Source organism: Neltuma alba, unplaced genomic scaffold (assembly GCF_004799145.2).
Source record: "Neltuma alba isolate B1F8T4 unplaced genomic scaffold, ASM479914v2 tig00011767_pilon, whole genome shotgun sequence".
NCBI classification, from domain to species: Eukaryota; Viridiplantae; Streptophyta; class Magnoliopsida; order Fabales; family Fabaceae; genus Neltuma; species Neltuma alba.
This window is the reverse complement of record NW_021636391.1, coordinates 22751-44337: the sequence shown is the minus strand read 5'-3', so window position 1 is coordinate 44337 and position 21587 is coordinate 22751. Positions and strand designations below refer to the sequence as shown.

General features: G+C 34.5%; 2 protein-coding genes across 2 annotated transcripts; both read left to right on the top strand.

Annotated features, from left to right (window-relative positions):
• Positions 1–3166: 3166 nt before the first annotated feature.
• On the top strand, positions 3167–7660 carry LOC114717671 (probable sodium/metabolite cotransporter BASS1, chloroplastic). Its single transcript, XM_028902877.1, has 7 exons — positions 3167–3867; positions 5238–5331; positions 5408–5441; positions 5530–5584; positions 5999–6082; positions 6281–6568; positions 7274–7660. The coding sequence occupies exons 1-7, from the start codon at positions 3307–3309 to the stop codon at positions 7409–7411; spliced, it is 1254 nt and encodes a 417-aa protein (XP_028758710.1). The 5' UTR covers positions 3167–3306; the 3' UTR covers positions 7412–7660.
• A 7192-nt stretch (positions 7661–14852) lies between these two features.
• On the top strand, positions 14853–16957 carry LOC114717676 (protein Jade-1-like). Its single transcript, XM_028902881.1, is given in 3 exon segments — positions 14853–15379; positions 15382–15968; positions 16609–16957. Coding segments are annotated over 3 exon segments (1053 nt in total). The 5' UTR covers positions 14853–14961; the 3' UTR covers positions 16657–16957.
• Positions 16958–21587: the final 4630 nt, after the last annotated feature.

The window sequence follows — 21587 nt, the reverse complement described above, 5'->3', positions numbered from 1 at the left end:
ATACACGAATCATTTTGCTGATCACATATTTTTTATTTTTTTGAATCAGCGACTGTGGTTTTTGCTATTGAGGGTGTGGTGTTTGACTAATAATTTTATACAACTAAGCTACTTTTGTCTGCGTTGTTATTTTCCTTACCTTGTTCCTGTCTTCCTGAACTCCCCCTCCCTCCTACCAAATATTGCCTTAATTCCACCAAAACAATTCATAATTATCTTAACAGAATCAATAACAATAGTTTTGAAACTCTATTTTGATCCATTTTTTATTTTAAAAAAAACATTTCAAGTTTACAACAAAAATTGTTTTCTGACAACAAATCATATTTAACAAAATTGTCACTTGTCAAGTAGGATTAACAAATGATGCTCGTGAAAGAAATAAGGAATAAAAATGGGCAATTTATCAATCATTAATTAACATTGCTTTTCAAATTTATATTGCCTTCGGTATCTAGTTTGTAATATAAATAACATTTTGTCTTATAATTTTAATCAAACCCCCTTTCCTTACTTTCCTCCACATTCATTTTAATCGACCAGGATTTTTAGCCAGTGCCATGGGAAACAGTTATAACAATCTGATGGCATTTGATTCAGGAACTCCGACTTCTTTTAGTAACTTCATATTAGGCACGGCATGTGTGTTAATATCAAGAAGAATTCCCGAGCAATATTTAAGAGCTTTGAAAAATTTGTCATCTGATTGAAACAAGGGAAAATTTCAATCAAAGACCATTGCAGCAAATTTATTTCAAATAGCTCCCAAAACAATCTAAAACTTCACTATAGGACTGAGAGAGAAAATGAAATTAACTGGATAAAAAAAAAAACACAAATGTCCTTGTTAACTGTTGCTCCTAAATTGAACAAAAGAGGACTGAAAATTAGGAAAAGCTTTCATCCTGTTATTTCCTTTTTCACAATGAAATCTCTCTCACATGCTCTTCCTTTTCGCATCTCAGACTTGCCACTTGTCTACTAGTTGTGGTACTATGAAAGGTTACAGAAGTCGTCCAAAGGAGATTCATTATTGTCTATTGTGCTGGGTCTCTCACTCTCAAAACTGGCATATAGATATGTTATTAGGCTTAAATGGATATATTATTTTTCAAATATGAAAAGTTTTTGTTCTATAAGATACTTGATTGTTGCTTGTTATAGTAATAGTGGGTATTTTGTCTAGTATATTTGTTACTCTAAGAATCCTGTTGTTTGAATGGGTGCTATGAAAGCTAAATCTACAGAGAAATGAGAATTTGATATTGCTAAAATATTAGAGCATATTCTCATTTTTTCTCCAGTCTTCTCTGTTCTTCTTTCGAAAACTGGATGTGGGGTCCTGATGTAGAGTAAGTGATAGACACTTCTTGTTTGATCTCCTCGTCATTACTCAGAAATAAAGTTCCATCATATTCCTTCTCCTTATACCTACTTTGTTTCTTCCCTTTCTCTTTATCCGACTTTGGTTTCAGGGCTTCCCTATATGTCTTAGTTGGCCCATTCACCTCCCCCTTTTCTCCTTCATCGAATTCCATCCAGTCCTCTTGATGTGGTTATAGTGAGACTTCACTTGAGAATACCTTTTATGAAAGATTGAAGGGTTCGACCTCATTCCTTCCCTGATAATTGTTTCTGTGAAAAAATGTCAATGCCATTCGTTGACCAAAATGGATTGGATGCTAATGAAAGCATCTGGAACTATCTGACAGAACCCCACATACACACACACATATCCGTTCACCATTGATCCTTCCTCTTACCATAGAACCATTCAATCTCATCCCAGTAGTTACTTATGCATCACGCATCATAGCTGCCTTGTGCATCAAACTACTTTTACCATGGACCAACCCCCTATTCTGTGTTCCCCATTCACAAAACCCCACGATTCGTGAAAAACTCTCCTTGGAATTCATATGAGCCCCTATTCTTAATGTCTAGTTGCTTGGGTCAGTTTTTAAACTACTTCTTCAATCTTAAATATAAAACTCTTTTTACAGTGTAAATTACACTATAAAAAGGATTTTATATTTATGGCTGGAGGAATATATATCAAGTCATTGAGCTTGAAACCATAATCCTTTACATAAATTATCGATAAAATTTTCATAATCTTCACATATTAGGCAGAAGAAAAAATCACCTTGAGAGCCAACAAAACTTCCCAACTGATCTGCTAAATTGAGAGCCTTCCAAATAATAATTTTAAGAGAAGAATTATGGAAAAATTAAAAAAAAATACCATCGGATCTGAATTTAAAAACTACATAGCTAATTTAAGTATATTAAAAAAACTACTTAAATTAATTATTTTTAATAAATATGAGTTAATTTTTTTAAAGTATCTTTTTAATTATGACTATTCTTGAGTGAAAATATTTTGACAGGTAATTAACGAAAATATTTTAAAAAATAAGTTACAAATTTATAAGACAAAATGAAGGAGAGTTTTATATCTAAAATTAAATTTAATTAGTTTTTATGTTGAGTATAGTAGACAATAACTATTGCAAATCTCACACGTAGGGGTGAGTATTCGATTTGTCGATTTGGTTATCAATGATAACCGAATTAACCGAATAACCGAATAGAGCAAATTTTAAACATTAAACCGAAACCGATAATTGAACTAACTAAAACCGAATTAACCGAACTATTTTGGTTCGGTTAACCGATTAACCGAAATATATAAATATGAAAGTGATTTTAAATTAATAATAATAAAACACAATTACAACCATTAATTAATAAATATTTCATTATTTAATGTGATTTATTACGACAATATTTATTATAACAATATTTATTGAATATAAATATATTTAAAGAGTTCACATAAACCCACATATATATATATTAATTATAATAATATTTATTAAATATAAATATATAATATATTTATTTCGGTTTTTCAGTTATAACTGAATTCTTTTTCTACTAAACGAACCGAACACTGAAACTGAATTATTATAAAAATAAAAATCGAATATATAACCAAAAACTAAAATAACTGAACTGAAAAACTGAAATTAAATTCTGTTCGGTTCGGTTTTCAGTTTCAGTTCGGTTTTGTTCACTACCATCCATACGTGACTCCCTCCGCTCACCGTCAAAGAATCACCATGCCACGCGTAGCATTCGCATGTAAGAGCCAGGAGGGACAGTTGTCCTTTGTGTTGCAAGAACTCAGTGTAGTGTCAGCGACCAAGGTGCGTCCAAACACTCACTGGTAGAGCAAGAATTTGGTGTTTGTTCGGTTAATTGGACTCACGATTTCCCGAAGACAGCAAGAGAAGCAATCCAATGCTAGCATCAACCGCAAGCTCTCACTATGGGAAACCACTTCTCAAGCTTCAATCAGACCCCAATCTGGTGGTTTCACTACGTTCTTCAAGAACTAGCTCACATCTCGCGTCGTTCTTTCCTCCCGACAATTCCTGCATTCAATTCACACTACAACGAAAATTTCGCCCGCAGTCACTGTTAAACCAATCTGTTGGTGTTCCGCCCACCAATCTAGCTGCATTATCGGCAATCTCCAAAACTTCTCGGTTAAGCTATTTCTCTCCTCTTCGTTGCGGCGTTTCATCGAGTGGGTATAGCGCAAATGGTGGTCGGAGTTTTCGGGATTGGGTGGAGCTCGCCGGAGAGGTCCTCTCCACGGCGTTTCCCTTGTGGGTTACAATTGGGTGCGCATTGGGATTGGTCAAACCTAGTTCCTTCGACTGGGTCACGCCCAAACTTAGCATTCTTGGTCTAACCACGATCATGCTTGGCATGGGTATGACGCTTACTCTTGATGATCTTCGTGGAGCTCTTGCTATGCCTAAGGAAGTACTCTCTGGATTCGTGCTTCAGTATTCGGTTAGTATACTTACGTAGAAGCTATAATAGTCGATCCTTGGTTGCCTGCCAGTGCCTTGATTGACAAGATTTTTATCAATGTGAATTATTCATGATGAATGCTTTCCCCTTATTTAGCTTTATTGTTGATGATGGGGATTTTAATTTACCAAAGAAACACAAAATTGACTTTCATTGTGTTTAATGAAGAGCTGTACCAACTGCAGTGCATCTAAACTCTTTTTCTCCATTTCCTCCATGAGTCCCTTATCTATTTTTAGGATATTGTCGGACAGCCAAATCATTGTATTATCACATTTGGTATGTATTTTTGTTTTTTGTTTTTTTTAAATTTTGAAGGTTGTAACTATGGGTATTGGATTTGGAACCCCTGTTTGATGGTCCTATTGAAGTTAAGCATTTTCCCATTATTATGCATTGTTAGCAGAAGAGACAGACCATTTTTGCATGAAACTGAACCAACAATTATGGCCACCCTTCAATGAGTTAATCTGTGCTTAGCAGTTATTAGCATTTGATAAATTCAATTAAGTTCATGGAGATTACTCATTAGATAGAACCATATGCCATTAATCGGGTATTGTACAATGTTCTCTGATGGCTTCACATATGCTGGGTCGACTAAATGCTACTGCAATGACTCATGTTACTTAGGGCTACTTCCAAAACGTTGACATGCTCAAAGGTTTTGAACTTTCCTGAGGCACTATTTTATGCTACTAAACTCGTCCAAGGTGCTGGCACAATCTTCAATTAAAGCAGTGGAATAGACCAATTTTTGGATGATGCAGAAATGATGTTAATGCATCAATAGCCCAAGGGACTCAAGCCAACTATCTATTTCGAATCTTAGTATACTTTTAAAGGGCTGAAATCCCACATTCTTTAATTTATGAGAAGATTTCTGTGTTCTTCTATCCTCAGTGATCGTGATTACACAAAAAAGGCATTATATCTTGGCTGTATCTTGGTTCTATACTTGTTTCATACCCTAAACTATTTAACTTTTGTCTTTACCAAGTGGTTCTTACCACAAGCAATCTTACTTGCATAGTTTGTTGCATTTGATTCTATGGATAAGAAGTCAACTCCTTGGAAATTGAGCTTTCGTGTGTTTATCATGCTAGAGGGGGAAGCTTCACATTCTTTTTGCTTAGATGATACCAATGATATGTAGTCACTTCCACCTATGATATGCATTTGAGGATGCATTTCTTTTTCTTCTCAATATATTGGCACACTGAACCTTTTTTCCATCGTGATTCATCCTTGTTTGTGTCAAAATTTTTATTTTACACCTTTGTAGTTTACTTTCATCCAATATGACTGTTATCTTACTTTGACAGAATGTTATATCTGACAATTTTCAGGTTATGCCAATATCTGGATTTCTTGTAAGCAAACTCTTAAATCTGCCATCACATTATGCAGCTGGTTTAATATTGGTTGGGTGCTGTCCCGGTGGTATGTGCATTATCTTGGTCGTTTATATTTGAATTCCCTCGTCCGCCTGTTCAAAGTAATTTCTCATTGTTTGCAGGTACGGCTAGTAACATTGTTACTTATCTTGCACGGTACATTGGTTCTCAGAATTTTCTGACAGTTCATTCTTAATGCATGCCGAGAGGATTAGTAGATCTAATGATCTATTTGTTTTGCTAGAGGCAATGTGGCGCTTTCTGTTGTAATGACAGCTGCAAGCACTTTTGCCTCTGTGGTATAATGATTTCTGTTTTAATTTTGATTCTTGGTTTGAAGGTTGACAGGAATGTGCTATCTTAAACCTTTTGCATGTAAAGGCATAAGAATTAAGTATTATCATACTGACTTGACATGTTTGATATGATACAAATTTGACATGTTCTGTCTTTAACTGAATAGTATAACATAAAAAAATTGTCACAAGTAAGGAAAAAATCATCAAGGAAAAGATCTTACATGAAGCTTTATGGGTATATTATCACTGGGACTACTTTATGTGCAATACATATGCTAACTTCTCATGCGCAATTCTGTTGTTGCAGTAGGGAAAATGGGCTTGTTATCTTTTAGATTTAGTGTATGCTAAAGGTTTCCATTAAAGCTTATTTTCTGTTTTCTGACATCCACCAATTTTTTTTTTGGGTTTGAGGTCATGACTCCTTTTCTGACAGCAAAACTAGCTGGTAAATATGTAGCTGTGAATGCAGCTGACTTGCTGCTATCAACTTTGCAGGTAACATTGCATATCAAAATTTTCCTATTTCTATATCTGCTTTAATGCCTTTTCTTTTTGTTCTTTTTTGAAATATTTACATGACGAGGATTTGAATCCTGGTCACTACCACATCCCGTTTCACCCTTAATAACTGAGCTAGTCTCAAAGTGACTTCTGCTTAGGTGCTTTTATCATTGTCTCTCTTATTTCAAACAGGTTGTGCTCCTACCTGTTCTGGCTGGTGCTTTTTTGAATCAGTTTTTCCAACCTATTGTTAAATTTTTCAACCCATTGATGCCACCAGTTGCTGTAGCAACCGTGGCAATTTTATGTGGACGTGCCATTGCCCAGAGTTCTTCAGCAATCCTCATGTCTGGAGGACAAGTAATTCTGGCTTCCTGTCTTCTTCATGCTTTTGGGTTTTCATTCGGTTACATACTTGCAAGGATGCTGGGAATAGATGTGTCTTCATCACGAACAATTTCCATTGAGGTTGGCATGCAGGTAAAATATTTGGCCACTAGAATACTCTAGTAATCAATAGTTAGTAAGGTGTCTTGGATTCAAATTTTCCTTCTGTCTTGAACCAGAAAAATAGAAATCAAAACTTGCCCCTTATGGTTGCGCCCAAAATCAATTAATTACTAATTAGTCACTTAACCAATCAGTGGTATTTTACGTCTGAAATCAATGAAAAATAATGACATGAATGTTAAAATGATGAACATTTCGTCATAAAATGTCTGGTTCACTGGTAATATTTTCATTGTTCTGAAACTATACCAGGATATTTTGAAAAGACCAAGACTATACAGCTGTTGAGATTATAATTAATGATATTGTTATTTCAGTTTAAATCAATGCATCAATATATTTTAATATATGAAACAAAACTTATCGATTGCATACTCTTCTTTAAGTTATGAATAGTGCGACTCATTTCTCAAACTCCTGCATTGCACCAAAAAACAAGGATTTTATGTGTGATAAAACTTTGACTAGGCCTATAATCAATAGACCACAAGTATTGCTACTCATTTATAATATTCTGTGTGATACATTAGCAAATGCGTTTGGTGAGATAAAAAGACTAGAGGTTGATTATAGGGTAATGAAACATACTAGTATCACATATGCAAGTTGAATGGGCAATTGAGCACTTGTGGACGTTAACTAATATGCCTATTTTTTGTGGCTTGTCACGTTCAGAACTCAGTGCTTGGAGTTGTGTTGGCTACAAAGCATTTTGGGGATCCGCTGACAACAGTACCATGTGCAGTTTCCAGTGTATGTCATTCAATCTTTGGGAGCGCATTGGCAGGAATTTGGAGACGCTCCGTACCCTGAGTGAAGAATTTTGTATGTAGTTAGTTGTTGAATTTATGCATTAACTTGTTCATATGGTTGGGGCTGTTTCAAAGATGTACGTTATACTTTTCAATCGTCAGTTAGAATTGCAGCTAGGTTGTTTAATTACCTTTCAGTTCAGATTGAATTATGCTTGCCTGCTATCAGCATGGATAGATGGAGTTTGGACATAATAATTTAGGTGATAAATCTAAGCTTAAACCTGTGAGCACATTTTCACAATGAAAAGAGGTTATATAGTCATATATTACCTCTAGTTATTAGCATAAGAGCTAGTTAAAGATTGAATTTAGTCCTAAATATAAAAGTTCAATCCATTGTCTTTCAAATTTATATTGTTTTCTCTAAAATATTCTTATTGATTGTAAAGGATTCATACTAAAAAATTACTCCAATGTATATGATTAAATATGGTAATTTAAGAAAGTTTACATACATTTGTTATAATTAACTAACTTAGCTAATTTTCTTAATTTTACCAAATTAATTATTCAGTTTTTATATTAAAAATTGGAGATAGTATAAAGTAATGTCTTATTATGGTCAGTCGGTCACGTCCTTGAAGCATCTGAAGATACTTTTTTGGAAGAACATGACATCTGAAGGTATAATAACCCCCATTAGGTGAAAGAAAGTATTAGTTCACGGAAACTTTATGCATTTAGAAGTATGTTGCTTTAAATGAGAATGTTAGTTTCAATAACCAAGCTAGTATTGGTTCATCAAGCACTATGAAATTTTGTTTCTTCATTTAGAAGTTATGTCATTTCAAGAGACATCATTTCATTGTCTGTAAAATGTCTCGAGAATTCATTTCAACACAAATTTATTGTATTTGCCTTTAAGTGCACAAAAGATAAAAACAAACCATCACTTATTTCTTGATAATGTAAATCATACTGAAGAGTTTGATTGTATTTTGAAAGGAATCTGTGATATTAACCCAACTTGCACCTAAGATTTGAATTAGACAGGAATGAGTTAATGTCTCCCAAGCCTTTGGGCCTTTTTTTTAAAAAAAAACTCAGCAAAGAAAAAACCATTGCCACCCACAAATTTCAACCGAAGAAGAAGGTTTACATTGCTAAATGCTAATTACCAAAACCATCTAGTTTTGTGTTAATTTCATATGGGAAGGTTGCTTTTAACGGTGGTTGAATTATAAAAAGTCCACTATTATTATTACTGACCAACTTTAATTGTTAAAAGGTTTCATTATTTTAATTTTAATTTTTTTCTCATGTTAGAGCTATAAAAATTTTTAAGTAATATTTATTTCCATTGTAATTTTTTTTTTCACAATTAAAATTAACAAATAGGCTATTACTTTAATTACCCACGCACAACGATTCCTGGTGGACAGTGACTCAGTGAGCATACGCGATTTGTGTGGCCTAGCATTATTTTAAAGTTGAATTCTTAAATGCTTAAGGAATAAATAAAACAAGTTGGCAGAAAAAGAACAATGATTTTACATAGTTTCCAACGCAAATTTATAAAAGTTATTGTAAATTGTAATCGAATGACTGATCAAATAAAAATTTAATAATATCTCATTTGTCGTGGTTTTCTTTCTTAAAAAACATTTTTATTTTGTCATGGTTAAATGATATAATTAAAAATTTTAATTTATCTAAGGGTGTGTTTGGATGACTTCAAACCGTGGTTTGGAAAAGTGATTCTGGAGAATAGATTCTGTGGAGAATAGATTCTGAGAAAAAGTGATTCTGAGAAGTGAGAGTGTTTGGATAGTTATTACCAGAAATGCTTTTGACATGTGGAAATGACCAAAAAGGGTATAAGTTAATATGATAATTATATAATGGATAGATTTTATGATTTATTTTGATTTGAAGAAATAAAATTGTTAATGAAATAATTTTTACTAACATAATTAATAATATATAAGATAATATAATTAATACATAATTAATATGTGTACATATATTTATAAAACATAATATTAAATATGTTTATAGAAAAATGATTTTTTTATAACAGAAAAATATTAATTTTGTTTAAAGATTGTAAACGTGAAATCCCATAACATTTTTTCATAACTACTTTTTGTAATAACATACTACATGTATAATAACCTCTGATGTTTAATACAATTAATTAATTAATTGTCACCACACATATATATTCATAAAATATAAGAGTGAAAAATATTTTTAGAGAAGATGAATTATTTTGTTGCAAAATAGAATAAACACGTCTTAAAATAATTTATTAATTATTCAAGTAAGTAATAATTAGCTTGAGAATATAAGGCATAATATTAATAAGAGAAATATAAATAAAGAAGTGTCATAATCATTAAGATGATGCATCGATACAAAGCATTTGTAATAGGTTTTGTTTTTAACTACATATTACAATCTATGATAAAAGGAAATAAATAAGACATGACTACTATCCTCGTATTGAATTAACAAGTTCGTCTCTTATGCTGTCACGAACCTGAGCCATGTAAGATGAAGATTGAATTGATGAATGTATACGTGAAAATCTAACCCCATCATCATCATCTTCTGCATAAGTACCTTCTTCTTCCAACTGAACGAATCCAGGATCAGTAATAGATGTCGTTCTAATAAAATTATGTATAGCCATCGTTGCACAAACGATTTTAACTTGTGTTTCAAAATCATAAGATGGCATATTTTGTAAGATTGCGAACTTTTTTTTCCAAACTCCGAAAGTTCTTTCAATTGTACTCCTTAAACTTGAATGGAAATAATTAAAGATTTCATTGTCATTTTCAAACCCAGATGTCCTTCGAAAATCAGGCAAATGGTAACGCTCCCGTCTGTATGGGCCGAGATATCCATTCGGTGTTGGGTATCCAGCATCCACCAAATAATATTTTCCTATATAAAAAATGAAATTATTGTAAATTATGTTTCTATTGTTAAGCTAAATATAAAAAAAAATATAGGAAATAAAAAAATACCTTCAGGTGGATGGGGAAAGTTCATTGAAGGAGTTGTGAGGGCATGATCAAATATCCGAGCATCATGTGCGCTACCTTCCCATCCGGCCAAGACAAAAGTAAAACACATGTCCCAATCACAAACCGCCATGACATTTTGTGACACTGTTCCTTTCCTAGAGATAAATTTAGTTTGATCTGTTGCACTGACAACGCAGGAAACATGTGTGCCATCAATTGCTCCAATAGCATGTTTAAAAAAAGGCCAGTATTTACCAAACCGAATTTTTGTATGAACATGCCGGAATGTTGGATCTTTTGGTTTGATATTAGACATGGCAAGTCTACAGCATGCCATTAGGACATTATGAAAATGTCTGCTAATTGTCTCCCCTGAATGTTGAAATCTTTCTTGCTGCATTCTGCTACTAAGTGCATGCCCAACGGTATGTAAAAACATTGCAACTGATTCATGTATCCCTATATTTTTAGTTTCTTTTAGACCATGTTGTTGCAATTGTTCCACCAGACTTAAGAACACATCCCGTTCCATCCTAAACATGTTATAACAACGACTGGAGTTGCCATCTAAAACATCCCTTACCCATATGCAGCCTGTATAAGCACTTGTATGCCGAGGCTCCTTACACAAGTTCAAAGTAGCGTATGCACCAACCAATGCTGCAACTTTGTTAACTCTTTTTTTCCGTCCCTTAGCATGCTCTTCCACATGTTTAATTTCATCATCCATATTCGTTTTATCCTGTGCACATACACATAAAGTTTAGAATTCCTACGTAGAAATTACGAAACATTTATAAAAGTTACAGAGTTGTCTGATTCATATAACAATCCACTGGTCACATAAAACATACACATATGGAACTGTCTAATATAATAAACAAGTCATAAATCCCTAGTAAAATGCTCTAAAATGAGTAGAAGCTGTTCCTTCTGATCCTTCAGAGCTGCATACATTTCTCGTGCATCCTGCCGTTCCATAAGGAGTTGTGTGCACCGTCTAAAGAAATCAGGATCACTGACAACTTCAGGAACTGTTTTCAGGTGAGACAGGACTCCCCTAATTGAAACCTCATAAGCACGCGCTTCTTCTTCCAACCTTCTAGCTTCTGCTCGTGAAATGACCTCATTTCCACGCTCGGCCTCAGAAGTATTTGTTTCAGCAATCTTGCTAATTGCATCCGCTATTTTCATAGAGGGAGATGTGCGTTTCTTCTTGACTTCACTCTTCCTTCTGACCCCCAGTGAGCTACTAGGTCGACTCCTACCTCTGCTTGTACCCCCACCACTGGTATCCTGTCTCAATTCAGTGTTGCCTCCACTACCTCCACTATTATCATTGAAGTTCACTGTGTTAAATTCCCCACTTATACCAGTTGGTGCACCTAAAATTTCATCACTATCTCCGGACCCTTCTTCCAAATCTTCATTCGGTGTTCCTTCACTTGGAAGTGTCATGGAAGAAGGTGCCCATGCTTGTGGTCCAGTTGCAGCCACACTTCCAAATAGTTGCGTCAATTCATCCCTAAATTGAAGTCCTCTTTCTCTGAATTTTTCGTAGTTTGGAACTTCCTGCACATTAGACACCAATAATATCATAAAATATTCCAAAAACAGTAAATATACACAAAGCATTAACAAGTAGAGAAAATGTAAGATCAAAAGGTTCAATAATTACCCTTATTTTTCTCTCCCACCAATCATCAGTTGCACTGACAGTATTCCTTTCAGTATCCCATCCCAATCCTGTCTCACGAAGCAGCCTATCCCATGTCTGCCACTCCTTTCGTAGGGAATCATATTTATTCTTAAATTGACCTTTTTCATACTCTTCCAGTTTTGGCAGTAAAGTTATCACCAAGAATATCCCAAGCTTTCTTTGTTAAGCTAGTACCTTTTCTTTCCCCTTGTTGCACAAGTTCAATGCAGAGGTCAATAAACACTTTTGTGGTTCGTAGGTCCCAGGAAGCTTTCACCGTATTCTGACGCATTATGCTATAGCACAATTATAACTCTTCAGTCATCCCAGGTTAATCAACTCAAAATCAATTGAAATAACAAAAATCATATTGTCTACTGTAATAGGTGAAAAAGTTGATCACATTTTAAATCTCAATTCCTTCCTACCAAACCAAGTGTGACAAAAATTAACAAACACAAAAAATTTCTAATTTTACATGGTTGGAAAAAATACACCCCCTCCTTTCTAAACTTCATTATTTGTTTTTACTTCAAAATACTAAAAATTTTAAAACGTCCAAAATAACATGTTAATTAAATAACATTATAAAGCACATTATTGTTTTTACAAAATAACATGTTGCACAAGCCTTTCATAATATTTTTAAAAATTATATCCTTATCAGATTTGTCAACCGAAAATAAAAAAAACTACCAACATAAACCTCTGACCAAAATACAAATCACTTCCTTCAATATATATACATGGATTTCAGTTGTGATTTCATTTTTCCTCACTCTCAAAAGTTGGCCATAAATTTATCAAAATCCTTAATACAACAATACAGAACAATACAATTCTTATCTCATCCCAAATCAGATCAACTCTTAACAAATAATGTTCATTATCACAAGTACTATCCACGGCAAAAAAAAAAAAACCAAAGTCTCGACTTCACAGCTTCTTCTCCGGGGGAAATCTGGACTACAGCAGGAAAAACAAATTGCATTGAATTTATATAACAATTGCCAGACTTTCTCATCCATATACGTCCCCTGCCTCCAGAACCAGACATTGATTACCATAATTTGTTCCCTCTTTGTTTCATAAAATCAGAACCAATTTACCAAACGAACATACCATTTATAATCCCCAGCACATGAAGCTCAATTAAAGAAATCCAAAAACACCATAAACCCCGAAACAATCCATGGCAAAAACGAACAAGATCTTCGGCAATAACCATTGATCAAAATCTGCCGAATGACGCACAGGAAGACCAAGGAATATCCAGACAACAATTATACATCGCTTGGATCCACTAGGCATACAAAGCTGAAATCGAAGGCCACGGTTGAAAAATAGAACCGAGAGGAAGCTTGCAATTGAAGAGGATATACAGCCAAATCATTCCAATTCAACATACCACAATCAAAATACTAATAGCCACGGTTGAAAAAAAATTCATATCACTTCCGGATGACAGACCGAAAATAGAGGAGGGACCGAATCAGAACCACCGAACCAGAATCATAAGCAAGAAGCTGATAGATCAATGAATGGAGGAAATACGAACAGAATTTTGGGCAATCACCAGAGAGAGCTCACCGGGCGAACTGAAGAACGAAGATTGGAGACAGAGGATGGATGGATCGGAGCTTCCTTTGGTTTTGGCGAGCCGAGAAACGCACGACCACCCCTGTTTTCGCGAGGCCAGGACGATCTCACCGGTGTCGAGTTTCAGAGCAGCGACGGCGAACACTCGAGCTGGCGAAGAGGCGAGCTGGCGATGAAGCACGGCCGAAGACGCGACCCGATGATGAAGCGGCGAAGAGACGAGCTGATGATAAGGGCCGAAGGGTCGAGCTTCGAGCTGAGTCCGATCGTTCGGCGAAGAGGAGGAGTGTCGGCCAGCGAAGAAGAGAGGGATCTGGGAAATTGCCTACCGGAGCCGTTGCTGAGGGTCGACCTTGAGCTGAGAGCAATGGTCGAGCTGAGGAGCAAGCACAGTGTGTCGAGCTGAGGAGCTGGTCGAGCTGAGGAGCAAGCACAGTGTGTCGAGCGGAGGAGCTGGTCGAGCTGAAGAGAAGAGTGTCGGCCAGCGAAGAGAAGAGAAGGATGTCTGAATTCAAAGTGTCGGCCAGCTCGAGAAGGTCTGGGGTGTTTTTGGAATCACCAGTAGGCGTGCCCGATTTTTTCCCACAAGCGACAATTTCCAGCTTCTGGTGAAACCATGGTTTCACCGGGTGAAACCATGGTTTCAGGTGAAACCAAGGTTTGCAATTTTTTGGGGCCTGTTTGGGTAGCATTTTCCCCAAACCATGGTTTGGGCCCCCAAACCATGGTTTGGGGTGCTACCCAAACAGGCCCTAAAGAATTATTCATGTTGAATTGCTTAATTATGTTATTAATAGATATAAAATTTATAACAAAATATAATTTCTTCCATATGTATAGTTTGCCTTTTAGATTATGCTATATATTATATTGTTGACAAAAAGTTTTGTTTTTGTTTTTTTTTGTTTTGAAAATGGCTTGAAGACTTGAAAACCCGTGCCTATTGGTTCCGGTTCTTCTGAAAGACAAAAACCGAACCAAAAAAGCGCGGTTTTTTCCCCCAACGCAATAAGTAGCCAGCAAATCACACTATTTTTGGTCTCCCGCCATATTCAAAAGCTTCAATTTTCTCATTCCAATTGGCTTCACCGCTCTGTTCAAACTTCAAATTCCGAAATCCCAAAATGAAAATTTCACTCCCTTCGCTCCCTCTCAATTTCCAAACCTCTATTTCCTTTCCTTCTCTTTCTCTCAATCCTACCTTTCCTTCCCTGCCTTTGAATCTGCCGTCAAACCCCACAAACAAACCCAGAAACCCCTCCTCCCATAGAAAAAATGGATACCAATTATCATGGCTTACCTCCCCTCAAGAGATTCAGACTCATCCAACAGCAACAAGAGCTCCAGAATCAACAGCCACATCACAATCACGGTCGCAAAACTCAGGATGAAGGCGCCAGTGTCTCTGGCTCAACCTTACCGGCAAAGAAGCGTAAAGAATCTCGAGATTCAACATTTCTTTCTGATTCGGCAGTTTCAGTTTGTGTCAACACTTATTCTTTACCGGCTAAGAAACGGGTATGGGCTCTTCAACCTGATTTTGGTTCCGATGTCGGCGTTTCTTCTATTGACCTTAATGTTGAATACAAACCATCGATTGAGGAAGAAGTAAAATCAATAGATGATGAAGCCAATGATACTGAAATTCCACCTGTAGCAAATTCCCTCGATGTTGAAAATGAGAATGAGAATGAAATTCAAATACTGAAGATGTTGATGAAGATGATGAGGATGGGATTGTATGTGCTGTATGTCAAAGCACAGATGGGGATCCATCAGATCCAATTGTTCTCTGTGATGGGTGTGATCTAATGGTTCACGCCGCATGCTATGGCAATCCGCTTGTAAAAGGAATTCCAGAGGGTGATTGGTTCTGTGAAACATGCAGAGTTTCATCGTCTTCTGAAACTAAGAATGATGATGAAAACAACATTTCTTGTTGTCTCTGTCCTGCAAAGGAAGGGGCTATGAAACCCACTGTAGATGAGCGGTGGGCCCATATTGTGTGTGCTCTTTTAGTGCCTGAGGTGTTTTTTAAGGACCCAGAAGGAAGAGAAGGGATTGATTGCTCAAAGGTTCCCAAGAAGAGGTGGTCTGAGAAGTGTTACATTTGTGAATCTTCAAATGGGTGTGCCATTGTGTGTTCTGAGATTAAGTGTCCTTTGGCATTTCATGTCACCTGTGGATTGAAAGAGGATCTTAGCATCGAGTATCGTGAAGGGAAGAAGAGTACTACCATCGTCGCTGGTTTCTGCAGAGGCCACACTGAATTATGGAGAAAGGTACATTTTTTAAAGGAAACTTTATGTTTCTTTTGTCGAGCTAGGATATAAGTTTGGCGTGCTAATAGTATACAAGTTTGAATTTTGATAGATAATTTATCTTCTAAATGATTTAGCTTTTTGTTTGTATGATACTATTTCTTCAGATTTTTAAGTCAAACTTGACAATCCATTAACCTTCAATGTAATTTATATAATATATAATTTGACATCATTGATTCATGCTTAGGTTATTTGGAATAATAAGCTGATATTTCCTAAAGTGACTAAGTTTAGCATCTTACATGTGTTTAGTGTATTTATATCAATGCGATGTACGCAGTGATTCAGAGTTAAGTCAACCAATTGAAATAGAAGCAAGTTGAAACCAATCTGCCTTTCTTTTTGTCCTTTGGGCCAGGATTAAGCGACTGTTAAATTTGACAATAACGTGGTGGATGAAGATGGGACAGAAATATGAAATCAGATCACTTAAAACATGATGATGACAACCATCTTGGATACTATCTAGAGGGTCTAAATCAAGATTTTCATTGAACTAGACTTGTGAAAGATATTTTTAATTTCCCTTCATTTGCGATATTATCAACGAATCCTCATGATCTATCTTATCTGTAAATGATTCTGATTCTATTTGCAGCAACAGCTATCTGGAAAATACAAAATCGTTGCTGAAGAAAACAAGTAGCAATACTAGTCACGTGCAAGTCCTGTGGTATTGTACCAATTTGAATGGTGCTAGTCGGTGTCCACAAACTTCACTGTTTGTTACTTCTTTCAGTTAGGCTTTTGACACGAATTTCACATTTAGGTGCTTCAGATTTCAACTTTCATTTGATCCTGTAGTTCTCTAGATGGGTATCTTTTGTGAACAATGATTCTCTGCAATGACTGTGCGATTTAGTAAAGAGAGAGACAATGAGATTTATTTGACATGTAAGCTTTTGACTGATCTGTTTCTTTTTAATGGGCCTGTAGTTTATTAGACAGTCTCTTGAGCTTGTTAAATAAAGTCTGGCTTCTGGCTTGTAGCTTGACTTGATCTCAATGTAACTACATTTTTGTTGAATGTTGAAAACCAACCTTTTGATTTACATTTCGGAGATTAATTCTAACGCTACTGAAAGATGGTGGGCAAGCTGCAGTGTTATTCATTGATGTGCAAGAATTTAATTTTATCTTTTTAATATCGTGGCCTGGTTTTATCTTGTTATAAAACTAAATGTTAATTAGCATAAAATGTAAAATTTTTTAACAAGCTTAATATGTTGTGGAACATATTTTCAATAAAAGATGGCTTTAATTGGTAAGGATTTGGTTTGTAATTTATAAAGTTATAGGTTCAAATCTTGTTGACATGATAATTTTGTTGGTATGATATATAAGTATTTTTATAAGTATTTTTTGAATCCTAAACCACATATACAGGCTCTTAATCACAAATTTAAGCCTTCTGTGTCAAAAGGCACTCATTTTAAACTTTTTTTTTGGTCATCCCGTCTATATTTGTAAAAAGTCAAATTTACATTTTTACAAAAATTAAGAGAGATTCTTAGGGTCACAAGGTTAGAAGGTAAGGGTGTGCATGGACTGGACCGGGTTTGTTATCAACCCGAAGTCTGGTCCAGTAAAGACCTCGGGCTGAAAAAAACAGCCCGAGGTCTGGTCCAGTCCAGTGCCAACCCGAGATCGGGTTGGACTGGACTTGGTCCTCTGGACTGTCTGGACTGGACTAGGCAGTCCAGAGCTAATTTTAATTTTTTTAAAAAAAAAATTTCTTCAATAGAAGGCAAGATTGTAACTTATTATATAAAATTTTGCACATATTTTAATTCAAAATTTATCAAATTTGATCATTCCTTTTCAATTTCCCAATGAAGTTATGTTTTATTAATTAATTCTCATCAATATAGATCTTAAATTGTAGAAAATATATATGCATGCTCATTACTTTGAAAGTTAACAAATAAATCTTAATTATTTGAATAGATAAAAAATTTATATAGAAAAATTAAATCAAATTAAAATTATATAAATAATAATTTAAAAAAATCGGGCTAGACTGGACTGGACCAACTGGTCTGAGGGGTCAGTCCCTAGTCTAGTCCAGCCCAATGAGACCAGTCCGGTCCAGTCTGGTCCAGTCTTGTTTCGGGCCAATTTTTTTGGACCGGACTGGACCGGGTTTGTTCGGGTTGGACCGGACCATACCGGACCACCGGGTTTTTGCACAGCCCTATTAGAAGGCATGACAATTTTAAGTGATCCTTAACTCTAATAACCTCATCCGATTAGCACAAAACAAATACAAGAAACGAAACTCCACAACGAGTCATGAACACCCTTGTTCACTCATTTGATTTAGTATCGAATAGGGAGACTAGAACTGTGTAAAAACCCGATGGTCTAGTATGATCCAGTCTAACCTGAGCAAACCCGGTCCAGTCCAATTCAGAAAAAAAATTAGCTCAAAACAAGACTGGACCAGACTGCACTGGACTAGTCTCATCAGGCTGGACTAGACTAGAGATTGGCTCCTTGGACCAGTTGGTCCAGTCCAGCCTGGTTTTTTCAAATTATTATTTATATAATTTTAATTTGATTTAATTTTTCTATATAAGTTTTTTGTCTATTCAAATAATTAAGATTTATCTATTAACTTCCTAAGTAATGAGCATGCGTATATATTTTCTACAACATAAGATCTATATTAACGAGGATTAATTAACAAAACATGACATTATTGGGAAATTGAAAAGGAATGATCAAATTTGATGAACTTTGGATTAAAATATGTGCAAAATTTTATATAGTAAGTTACTCCCTCCGTTCCTTATTATAAGAGACATTTGGTGCTTATGGCATGTTCCTATATATAAGAGACACTTAAAAGTTGTCTCTAGTTTTTTGTGTTGATTTCCTATTTTACCCATATTTATTGTCTCCAACTCACACTCTCTCTCCTTCCCACTTCTCTTTCTTTTAATAAATTACCATTGTTCTCTCTCATGTTCTCTCTCCTTATTAATGAGGGTATTTTTGGAAAAAAATTATACTTTTTACATATTAATTGTTCTTAACTAATTTTAACTGTTTTTTTATCAACGTAATTCGGTTATTCGTCTCTTATAATAAGGAACGGAGGGAGTACAATCTTGCCTCCTATTGAAGAAAATTTTTTTTAAAAAAAATTAAATTTAGTCCTGGATTGCCTGGTTTAGGCAGTCTAGAGGACCAAGTCCAGTCCAATTCGACCTCGGGTTGGTACTGGATTGGACCAAATCTCGAGCTATCTTTTTCTGCCCTAGGTCTTTACTGGACCACACTTCCAGTTGATAATAAACCCGGTCCAGTTTGGTCCATATACACCCTTAAGGAAAACTATGTCAATTTTGTAATAGTTTTTTCCGTTCAAAATTTTATAATAATATTTGCACTCATAAAGTCTCTCAAGTTTATCCGTGCTGTATTATATTTTATTTTTGGGGAATGGGACTTTCAAATCAATAGGGCAAACTCTAATGAACCTACAAATTCCAGAAGACCAACCGAATGCCCAAGCCTTGTTAAAGTCTTTAAACATCACCGGCACGTGCCAAAGTTATTTGTATTCATTTTCGCGTATGAAAAAATGTATTATTTGGATAAATTTTTTACACTTATTCTTATTTAAGAAAGGGTATTAATAAAAAATACGTTATACATTTTCACCATTTTTTTATTATAATAAAGAGGGATAAAATTTAAAAAAAATGTTATTAATCACCTTATAAGTAATTTATATTTAGAAATAAATTTTGCTCCAATGACTTGCTTTTTAAGCCATGCATCTCAGAATTTTGTTGTCACGTACTGAACTAGTGAACTTCAATTATGTGTCAAAGACAAGAGCATTGGAATCAAGAAAAGACTTAAAATTTATTAACTTTATCTAAAACTTAACAATAATTTTAATTTCGCTTTTCTTGAACTTATCATTTCAGAAGTCAAAGAGAAAAGTTTGAAAAACACAAACCAACATTGAAAAATATATATATATATATATATATATAAAAGATCGAGCAATATGTGAAAAATGCAATAAATATCCTCATATAATATGGTGTAAAAAAGAATCTATATAATGTATGCATATTTTTTTTCTATTGTATTATCGTTTCATTTATATCATTTTTTTATACAAAGAAAAGATTTGTTTCATTTATACTCCCTCCGTTTCTTATTATAAGAGACATTTGATGCCTATGGCATGTTCCTATATATAAGTGACACTTACAAGTTGTCTCTACTTTTTTGTGTTGATTTACTATCTTACCCATATTTATTATCTCCAACTCACACTCTCTCTCCCTCTCACTTCTCTTTCTTTTAATAATTTAATTGTTCTCTCTCATGCTCTCTCTCCTTATTAATGAGGGCATTTTTGGAAAAAAAATTATACTTTTTACATATTAATTGTTCTTAACTAATTTTAACTGTTTTTTTGATCAACGTACTTCGGTTATTTGTCTCTTATAATAAGAAACGGAGGGAGTATCATTTACAAAAGCTAGCTAGTTGGGATTATCCACTCGTTCGGTGTCATCTAGCCTCATTAACGCCGGCTTTTATGACACCTAATTAACGCTCCGAGCTTAGAGAGACTCTCATCCGTGGTGAATGAACAAGCACATAATAACTAATTTACTGCAATTAAAAAAATTAGTTAAATTAATTATTTGTAATAAAAGTTCTTTCAAATATTCCCTTTAATAATTTGCATTGAAAACTTCCGTTGGTAAAAAAAAAAAACTTATTTTAACATTTGTAATCAATTTAAGTGAAAAAAAAACAAACTATTTCTAATACTTAATATAAGACCCAGTCGACTACTTTGAGAAAATTAAGAAAATTATTAAAGTACTTGTATTTATTATTTTTTTTCAAACTAATTTTTCTCACTTATGATATATAATTTAATGATATACATAAGTATTTTAGAGAGATCTGGTGATTTATTTTTTTGCTAACGAGATCCTGCAATATATACTATAGTTAATTTAGTAACTTTCTTAATATCTCTAAATTAGTTAATAGAACCAGAAGTGGTAGAAGACACATTGAGATCTTACATCTAATATCAAAATAAACCTTCCGACTAGCTGTCACATTTAAGACCGGACCAGAGAAAGAATATACAATGCCAACTCACACTCTTAATTATACTTAAAAATAACTCAATCAACAATCTACGATATCGCAACTATAAACTTCACCTCTTGACATCAATTTAAAAAAGAAAAAGGTATAAATAATGGGAGAATGGGTTTTTCAGAGAAGTTTTCTAAATCCTACCAAACACGGCCTTTAAGTTTGTCCAAATTCAGATCGAGTTATAAACTTAGTCGGTTTTGCATTCAGAAGTCAGAACTTACCATCTAAAAGCAGCCCAGTGCCCACGGCATTGACAATTTTTCCTTTTCCCTTTATTTTAAAATCCTAATCATTAATATCAAACAACTCTTCATAAGATACGTACAAGTAAAATATTTGTACATTTTGGACTTTCTTTCATTAATAATCTCGTTATTTTCATCCCTATAAATTAAATACCTTATCCTTTCTTCTTCTCCACAAGAC